The 10,305-nt window shown below is 34.8% G+C and overlaps 1 protein-coding gene across 1 annotated transcript; it reads right to left on the reverse strand.

Moving 5' to 3' along the window:
- Positions 1-8,672: 8,672 nt before the first annotated feature.
- LOC119672232 lies at positions 8,673-9,428 on the reverse strand. The gene is made up of 2 exons (XM_038083235.1): positions 8,826-9,428; positions 8,673-8,767 (listed from the first exon to the last, which is right to left on the reverse strand). Exons 1-2 carry the CDS (start codon positions 9,384-9,386, stop codon positions 8,759-8,761), a joined length of 570 nt encoding a protein of 189 aa, XP_037939163.1. The 5' UTR covers positions 9,387-9,428; the 3' UTR covers positions 8,673-8,758.
- Between the last annotated feature and the right edge of the window lie 877 nt (positions 9,429-10,305).

Here is a 10,305-nt window from a genome sequence, read left to right on the forward strand (position 1 = left end):
ATACGCATCATAAATAGTACTAATAAAGACACAAATTTAATAAGACCGACACATCAAAATCATGATAAGCCCAAAGTTTATGAAGTCGTTAGTAGTAACGACGTTAAAAAATGTGTAAAATTAAAATTATCATCCCACAATTGTTTCTTGAAGCATGGGAAAAGAATTTTAAAACACATATATGTTAATGATTTAATCACTAATAGAAATTTAGATCTAGGTCTGTTATTCCAAAGGCTTGATCAACAAGCCGGTGAATTAAAAATTAAATAGTTACAAATGGCACCTTGCGAAAAGATTTTTAAATCTGTATCGCTAAATTCTTTTAAAGAAATAGGCAACAAAACATTAACAAATGTTCAAATAGCGCTATTACCACAGGTAACAAAAATAAACGAAAATAATAAGTCGGCAATTGAAGCTATTCTTCACCAATATCATGATGATCCAGCAGAAGGAGGTCATTCTGGAATTACCAGAACACTGACTAAAATAAAACAAAGATTCTACTGGAAAACATGACAAAAACTATTACCAAGTACGTAAAAAAATGTCTAAGTTGTCAACTGGCCAAGACAACTAGACATACGAAAATGCCTTTAACGAAAGTGCAAACGCCTATGTCTCCATTTGACACTGTGTTAGTAGATACCATTGGTCCACTCCCAAAAACGGAGAACGGCAATGAGTATGCAATCACATTAATATGTGACCTAACAAAATATTTGGTAACTATTCCAGTTCCAAATAAAAGTGCCAAGACTATAGCGAAAGCAATTTTCGAAAATTTTATCTTACAGTACGGACCCATGAAACGGTTTCTAACTGACATGGGTACAGAGTACAAATATTCAATTATGAACGATTTATGTAAATATCTCAATATCGAGAATATTACATCAACATCCCACCATCATCAAACGCTAGGTACTGTAGAACGCAGTCACCGCACGTTTAATGAATATATAAGATCTTACATCTCTGTCAATAGAGATGATTGGGATGTTTGGATTAAATACTTCACGTATTGCTTTAACACAACACCATCGTTAGCACATGGATACTGTCCTTACGAACTCCTGTATGGACGTATTCCAAGGAAATTCTATGATTTCAATAGTGGTAATATAGATCCACTATACAATATAGATGATTATGCTAAAGAAAGCAAATACAGATTAGAAGTAGTTTATGAAAGAGCAAGAAAAATGCTCGATAAATCAAAATTAAAAAATATAATTAGTTATGATAATAATGTACATAGTTTTCAATTAGTAATAGAAGATAAAGTTTTATTAAAAAACGAAGTAGGTCATAAATTAGAAAATAAATATATAGGTCCATATTTAGTTAAAGATATGGAAATAGGTAATAATATAGTTATAGTAGATAGTAAAGGTAAAGCACAAAAAGTGCACAAAAATAGGTTAAAACCATATATTCATTAAAAAAAAAATAATAAAATCCAAATAATATATATATATAGTAATGAATGAATGAATGTAGATACATATGTATACTACATATATTTGAAATAATGAAAAATATATTTGTAATTAAATAAAAAAAAAAAAATTTTAATATGCAATATATGCAATATATAAGCAATATATTAAAAATATATTAATATATACAATTATTAATAATTACATAAAATTTTGTTTAAAATTTTATTACATTATTTCTTTAAAACAGGAGGTGTAGCGTGCATAAGCATACACTATGTGAGTAAATAAGTATGCTGATATTTATTGTATCTTTATTGCATTCTTGCAATATGAGCCCCTACCGTCCGTTTGACGATAGTGTTTGGGCTGGCGTGTGAAGACGCCAATTCAGCAAATTCTCACAGTATGCTAATGCACACTGCTCCTCCAAATATGAACTTTGTAAAAACATATTTTTAATGAATAAAGTCAGTCTTAAACAGAACTCGGTTTTTCACGACCAGCACACAAACGTTTTTTTTTTTTTTTTTTGTGGTATCGGACCTGGGTGAAAAATCTTCAAAAGATACAAATGGCCCGTACCATTTGCATGCCCGATTCATGCACGACTCAAATTGAGTCATACATGCCTACGGACTAAAAAGTCCCCTACATTCTCAACTCAAAATCCTGAAAATCCCTGCAGTACGACCAGTTAAGGTATTCCTTCACAGGGCAGGTTAGAAGAGCACTTAGCGTGCATTCACTCCGATTGTGTACTAAGTATTTCGTCCGCTCTAACAGTATTTATTGTTCTAGAGATTATGCTCTTGTAAAAGCTCCATTCTTCGATGCTTGCCAACATCTGCATTACCATAGTAGAAGGGCTGGATTCCCCAATTAGTGTCTCTAGATTTTGTCTAATATCTACGAATCTTATACAGTCTCTAATTATGTGGTCAGGACTCTCAATTTTATCTGGACAAGACTGGCAGTACGGGTTACTTGCTAGCCACCGATATAAGTATTCACGGAAGCAGCTATGCCCCGTAAGAAACTGTGTTCATTGATATTCCAAGTCTCCAGATCCTCGGTTAATCCAAACTCTTATATTTGGAATTAACGATGCCTCCATCTTGATTTTTGGGAATGGGCCCACCTATGTTGCCATTCATTAAGGTATTTGTCTCTTATATCTAGATAAGACTCTGCCAGAGATTGCCCAGTTTCTGTCGTTCGCCGACGAGAGCGCTGGAAGAAACTGTCTCTGGCCAAGAACGCTTCAAAGTCTATTGGCATGCGTCCAGCCAATACTCCCGTAGCATCGTCCAATACTGTACGGTAAGCACGGCAGATGCGTAAGTTTGACAGTCTATGTGCACTTTCCATTACAGGTTTTTTGCCGCGAATACACGCTTTTCGAGTGCGGTCCGCTAGTTTGGTATATATTTCCTGCAATTGAAGTATTGTAACAACAAAAAATTCTTAAATGCGGTGGAATATGATGTACTCACTTGGAGCGATAAAGAGCTGCAGCCGATAAGTGATATTTTTTTTATAAATTTCATTTTAAATTCTTCAACTTTTTGAATTTACATATTTTGTTTTTTTTTTATTGAATTTTGTTTGATTTAACGTCTTTTTTGTTTTGCAAAATAAATGCACGCATATAAAATCAGCTGATAGAGACAGCAATTGAAATTATTAAACAGAAACATTACAAAGTGAATAAGTGTTACAAAACGATCAAATAATTAAATCAATTGTTACACAAAAACTTAAACAATCGTGTAATGTTGTACACTGATTTAGCAATTTAGCAGAATATTTTAATTTAATTAGCAAATTTTAAATTTATTAGCAAATTTTAATTTTTACTTGAATTTGGAATTTTGAGCATTTGAAATTTACAGGTATTAAATTATTTTAATTTAATTAATTTAGGATATCCTTTTAATTTAATTAAATTTAATTAAATTAATAGGGTATCGAAAAGGTATGAGTGGGCAAAAAACATCACCTCTGCGGAAACAAAACGCAGTACAAAAAACAATGGAGAAGGAGGTATTAAACATACCTTTATCCCCCAATCCTGATGATAGCGTAGAGGATAAGCTGTTACAACTAACTGCGATGATGTAATCTTAAAGGCATATTAATAAGGATATGCGGGATCTGCTTGCACAGATAGTTAAGATGTATAAGATGGAACAAGAAAGGGGGCCACAAGTGCCGTTAGTGGCTAAGAGTGTAGCTTCTATTAGCGTGCAAACTAAGGGAGCACTAAAGTGTGTTGCGAAAGAGAAACCGAACGTTCCACCACCCAAAATCCAAATTAGAGAAATTGGAAGTAAGTATCAGGAAACGAATTTTCACAAATGGCAGCTAGTGTAAAAGAAAAATGGGAAAACTGTGCCAAATCTGGATCTCGTTAAAGCGACTAGAGTAAGACCGCAAGCAATTCTCATTAGCAAGACGGCAGACAAGTCTTACGCTGAAATGTTAAAGATCATTAAATCAAAACCAGAGCTACAAGAATTCGGAAAAACCGTGAACCTTATCCGAAAAACTAAAGAGGGGGAAATATTGATTCAGCTTACCAAGGAAGTTGGAAATTTAGCGAAGGACTTCTGCAATGAAATGAAAAACACACTTCAGAATTGTGTGAAATAGTGTAAAATCTTTAACATAACCCAGCCCAATAGAATGCAGGGACTTGGACGAGGTAACGTCCAACGAAGAGGTGCGCGCGGCGATTGCTGAGCAATTTCCAGCAATAAATGTAAGTGACATCAACGTCAAGTTTTGGCGTTCCGCAAGGTACAGCACAAGATCAGCAATTATTGACCTTCCTACTAAGGATGCCAGTGTACTGATCGCAGCTGCCTCAGTCAGAGTTGGCTGGGTACGCAGTAGGATCAGAAAGCATATCACACCCATGAGGTGGTTCAAATGTCTTCAATTTGGACACGCTGCTAGACAGTGCAAAAGCGATAATGACAGATCAGGCACATGTATGAGATGTGGACAAGATGGCCACAGGGCAAAAACGTGCTCGGCTCAACCAAAATGCATCCTATGTCCGGAAAACTGCAACGGTGGCAATCTACACTACTCAAAAAGTTCAAATGTGAATCCTATAGGAAGGCTATGCAGGAGTTTAAGTCCAAAAAAATGATTAAATTTCTGATATTGAACCTAAATCGATGCGAAGCTGCCCAAGACCTTTTATCCCAAACAGCTTTGGAATTAAAGGCAGATGTACTCGTAATTAGTGAGTTTTACAAATCAAAAGAAACCTCCAAATGGGTACAAGATACTTATGCAAAGGCTGCCATTTGGCTAGGATAGGACATAGTGTTTGAACCAAGAGTATTGATACAAAAAAAAGGTTTAGTACTTGTCAGAATCCGGGGTATCTACGTGTGCAGCTGTTACATATCCCCAAATATCTCCCAAGAGAGATTTGAAGAGTTTCTTGATAGGCTATCAGGAACAATCAGAAACAAAACTCCCATCATTGTTACAGGGGATTTTAATGCTTGGGCAGTCGAATGGGGCAGTAGTACTACGACGCGTCGAGGTAGATTAGAAACGTTCACCTCACTAAACCTAATACAACTGAACAATGGGCATAGCCCAACGTTCGATAATGGTAGAGGCGTTTCCTACATAGATCTCACTTTTGTCAGTCCGTCATTAGTAAGGGGTTCGCAATGGAAAGTAACAAACCACTACACCCACAGCGACCACCATGCAATTCGTTTTTCCATATTGCTGAAAGAGAAGTTTGTTTTGAAAATATCGCAGAGAAAAGCACAGCAAATAGTCTGGAAAACGAAGTATCTTGACACAGAGATAATGGAATTTATGACTGAAAACATGAGTCTCGGAGACGGGGATGCTTTTGAAAAATCAAATCACTTTATGAAGGCATTATGCAACGTCTGTGATGCATCAATGCCAAGAAAAGGCAGAAGTAATGGGCGCCCATCAAACTATTGGTGGGCGGAAGAAATAGCTTTACTAAGATCTCAATGCTTTGCCTCCTGTAGGCAATTCCAACGTCACAGATCTGGAGTAGATGCGAAAAGGCTTCTACAAAAATACCGAGAGAGCAGATCTAAACTTAAAAAGTTTAAGCAATAGTTTTTCCTTTATTTTTAACACGTTTCAATTTCTTACTCTTCTCGTACAATGCTTAACTATAACTAACTCATTTCATACTGTATGTCAAAAACTATGTGTCACTTTTAATTTAGCGTTGCCACAGTTCGGCCATCCTGACCCGCAATCGTCCCGATTGAACCTTTTCGATATGAATTGCCAATCCATGGCTTAATATTTGCCGCTTCCCATACCCCCTCATAAGGTATCTGACTAACTTGGAATCCCTCTACATCCTTTACTAGATATCGGTCATTAGGTAGAACTTTAGTAATCCTATAGGGTCCTTTATATTTTGGCAAAATCTTTTTACTGGCGCCTGCCTCACTAACAAAATTTTTCACAGCTACATATTCTCCTTCTTTGTATGTTTTCTGAATTCTATGACGGTCTTTTAGCGATTTATTATAGTTTTGATTTTTTACAATTTGATCTGAAGCCTCTTTTCTTACTTGCCTAAGATCTCTCAGAACGTCATCAGCCCTTAACTCGTCTAAATTTTCTTTCAAATAGTCCACAACCATTCCCTTTTGTCTAATTCCAAATAATAGTTCACTCGGTGTTATTCCAGTACTTCTATGAATCGTGTTATTAAAAGCGAACTCTATATCAGGCATAATTTTATCTAACGAAGCTGTATACCCTGCGTTAGTCATTTTAGCAATCATTGGTGCTAAACTCCGATTTATTCTCTCTACTTGACCATTCGCTTGTGGCGAACCTGTGGCGATTTTTATATGTCGAATATTACAGCAACTAAGAAAGTCTTCAAAGTCTTTTGATGTAAATGCACTCCCTCGATCGGAAATAATAATATTTGGTCTACTATACGAATTAAAATATGATTTTAAACACCCTAAAACTTCTCTTGTGCTAGTTGTTCGCGTAGCATACAATTTAACAAACTTAGAAAAAGCGTCTACTACCAAGAATACATACTTCTTTTTAGTATTTTTAATATTAACTGGACCAAAATGATCAATGTGGACAGTTTCAAAAGGGACTAAGCCCTTTGGAATATTGTGTAAATACCCCTCGTGCTTTCCGCACTTTGCTGAAAAAGTTATACACTTTAGACAATTGGCGATATGATCTTTTATTTTTGTTCTGAGTTTCGGAAACCAATAAGATTTAAGTATAGAATCAGCAACTTTATCGCATCCGAAATGTCCCATATCATCATGATAAAGCTGTAGTATATTTCTCTCCATATTGTTTGGCACATAAAACAGTATGGTGTTTCCTTTCTTTTTATAGACCAACCCATTTCTCATTTCAAAGTAACTACTCTCTTCTTTTTCTAATTTCTTCCTTATCTCATTAATTACCTCATCTTGGTACTGACATATGGATAGATTTTGTTCAAAAGTATTTTCTTCTAACACTAGTATATTCGTGTTTCTACTAAGTGCATCGACGTGCTGCATCTTTTCTCCTTTACGGTGCTCTAAAGAGTAATCAAAATTTTCTAACTCCAGGGCCCATCTGGCTATCCTGGGATTTATTTCTTTTTTGTTTAAGGTTAACGCTAATGAATGACAATCGGTTACAATTTTAAATTTTATTCCATGTAAATATATCCTGAATCTGCGTAGAGCATAAATAATAGCTAATGTTTCTAACTCGAAACTGTGATATTTTAATTCATGTTCAGTTGTTCTTTTTGAAAAATAGAAAATTGGGTGAAGCTTACCATCCCCCTTTTTTTGTAACATTATAGCCCCGAAACCATGTGAACTAGCATCACAGTGTAGTTCTGTTTGGTCTCTTGGGTCGTATATCGCAAGAATAGGAGCATCAATTAATTTTTGTTTAAGAGTTTCAAAACATTCTACTTCTTTTAGTCCAAACTGAAAAACTGAGTTCTTGCGAACTAAGTCATATAATGGTTGTGCCAATAATGAAAACTGTTGAATAAATCTTCTAAAATATGAACACAATCCAAGAAAACTATGAACTGTTTTAGCGTTATGCGGCACTGGAAAATTAACAACTGATTCTATATTCTTCCCGTCAGGTTGTATCCCTTCTTTAGAAATTATATAGCCTAGATAGTTTATTTTTGATTCCATGAATCTACACTTATCTAAACGCAGCTCTAATTTATTATTTACTAGTCTGTCGAACACTTCTGTCAAAATTTGTAAATGTTCGTCAGCAGATTTCGTGGCGATCATTATATCATCTAAATATATCGCTATTTTTCCTGATCTGATCAAATCGTCAAAAACTTGGTTCACAAAACGTTGGAAAACCGAAGGTGCATTTCTTAACCCGAAAGGCATTTTTAAAAATTCAAACTGTCCTAATGGAGTTACGAAAGCAGTATATTTAATAGAATCCTCACTCATGTGCACGTGATAAAAAGCACTCTTTAAATCTAACAATGAAAATAAAGTTTTACCCGCCAGTCGATCAAGTAAATCGTCGATTAATGGTAGTGGATAGTTATCTTTCAATGTGACTTTGTTCAAAGTTCTGAAATCTACGCATAATCGGGTATCACCTGTTTTCTTTTTAATCAGAACAATAGGAGATGCATACTCTGAATTACTAGGCCTCACAACTTTTTTTCTCATTAACTCGTCAATAATTGACTCTACTTGTTGCTTTTCGTGATATGATAGCCTACGTGGATGGTATTGGAAGGGTTTATCATCATTTAAAATTAATTTCATTTCGCACTTTATCTCAGGTTCATCTGGACGTTTGCGGTTTACATAATCTTCATACAACATATTAAATTTCTTTCTAGTATTGTAGTCAACATCACTATTATTAACACTAATCTCATGAATTGGTTCATGGTATTCAATATTCATTAAATCGTTAATAGTATTTTCATCACAATCTTTATTCTTTTGATTAAAATTAATTAACTGTTCAGTTGGATCATGTTGTATTACTAATTTTAATTTAGCTTTCTTCAAAAAATCTCTTCCTAATAGAACTGGGTAACTCATAGTTTCATTAGCTACTATGAATAATTTAAGATTTATTTTTTTATTATCATATAAAACTGTGCATACTATTTGTCCAAGTATTTGTAAATGACTTTTGTTTATATCAACAAAAATTTAAAATTTTACATTTTTCTTGATTTATTAACTTAACAAGTGGCACGAACTGTTGGCGTATAAAACTGATTGGACTACCAGTGTCAATTAATGATTCTAAATAAAGTGACTGATCAATATTTGAATAATTAAAACTAAATTTTATATTTCTTACGTATTCGTTATCACCCTCAACAGCGTCGGCATAATGCACTTGCGTTTTCCTCATTGAGCAGTCAGCTGCTCGATGTCCCATTTGCGCACAAACGTAACACGCCCTCGGCTCCCGCTTTGGTTTGCGGCATTCAGCTGCAACATGCCCAAGAGAGTTGCAATTATAGCAACGAGTCGATGCAGAAACCACAAAATCGGCTGATGTTGATTTTTCATTCGAAGTGTTCTGGCGAACAGTCAATGATTGTTTTGGTGTTGCTGGTTTTGGTAGACTTATTTTGTGGAACGCTTCCAACAGTTGGTACTTGTCACGGAAACATTGTAATTTAGCTTGTGAACATAAACCATAGTCTGGAATCCCCTCCACAATGTACTCCAGCAGCTCAGTTTCTTCAATGCACAACTTACCCGCGAGAATGGTCTTATCGTAAAAATATTCTTCAAAAGTCTCATTTGTTTGCCACCTTCTGGCTTCAAATGTAAGTTTCAGCTGCAGTTTAGTTGAGCGGTCTTCAAACAGTTTCCCCATATCGTTTATTAGGGTTTCAATTGGTACAGTCATTAAATCGTTTCTTGTATGTAGCCACTTTAACGCCTTTCCATTGAGTTTATTAGAAATCAGTGCTCTAGTATTATTATCATCCAGATTATAAGCCGTTCGGATACTTTGTAATTGTGCTTCCCAAAGCTGAAAATTATCACCAGTTCCAGAAAATTCGGACAGCAATTCTTTTATAGTTGAAAAATTAACTTTATTATTTAACGCATAATCTTTTTTTTCATTCTGTTGGCTTTCTTTTTTTAATGTTTTATTTTCTCTCATTAAAATTTCTTTTTCTCGTCTTTCTATGTTTAGCTCTCGTTTTAACAGTTTGAGCTCCCATTTCAAGAGTTCATTTTCGTTCTCCTTTAACGAATTGACTTGTGCAGCAGAGACACTGTTATTATTTTCTTCTCGCTCAATATTTGTGTTCATAACACTCATTCGACTCATATTCGCTGTCATTTGTTCTGTTATCATTTGTTTCTGACTTACAATTTCACTCATTTGATTCTTCTTTTTATGTGTTTGTATAATTTGTTGTTCCTCAAGAATATGATTGTCATCTTCTTCAGAGTTACTATTGTTGTTGCTTGCGCATGCATCGGCGTCGGCGCCAACATGTTCCGTAAGCGTCACATCATTTAATATTTTTGTCGTTTTTCCTAGAAAAACACCACGGCGTTCCTCAGGTATTTGAATTAATCGGCGAATTAATTCGTTTTTATTACCACTTGTTTTACATCCAAGCTCCTCCAACCAAGCTTTTAATTCAACTAAAGTATAAAGCTGAAGTTTTTTGATGTCAGACATTTTATTAATGTTGAGTAATCCCACTTCTGATATTTTAAGCAATAGTTTTTCCTTTATTTTTAACACGTTTCAATTTCTTACTCTTCTCGTACAATGCTTAACTATAACTAACTCATTTCATACTGTA

This window comes from Teleopsis dalmanni, chromosome 1 (genome assembly GCF_002237135.1).
Source record: "Teleopsis dalmanni isolate 2A chromosome 1, ASM223713v2, whole genome shotgun sequence".
Taxonomy (NCBI): domain Eukaryota; kingdom Metazoa; phylum Arthropoda; class Insecta; order Diptera; family Diopsidae; genus Teleopsis; species Teleopsis dalmanni.

Bases quoted from the DNA above. Each gene is read 5' to 3' on its own strand.
- LOC119672232 (XM_038083235.1), bottom strand. From the start codon at position 9,386: ATGACTGTACCAATTGAAACCCTAATAAACGATATGGGGAAACTGTTT.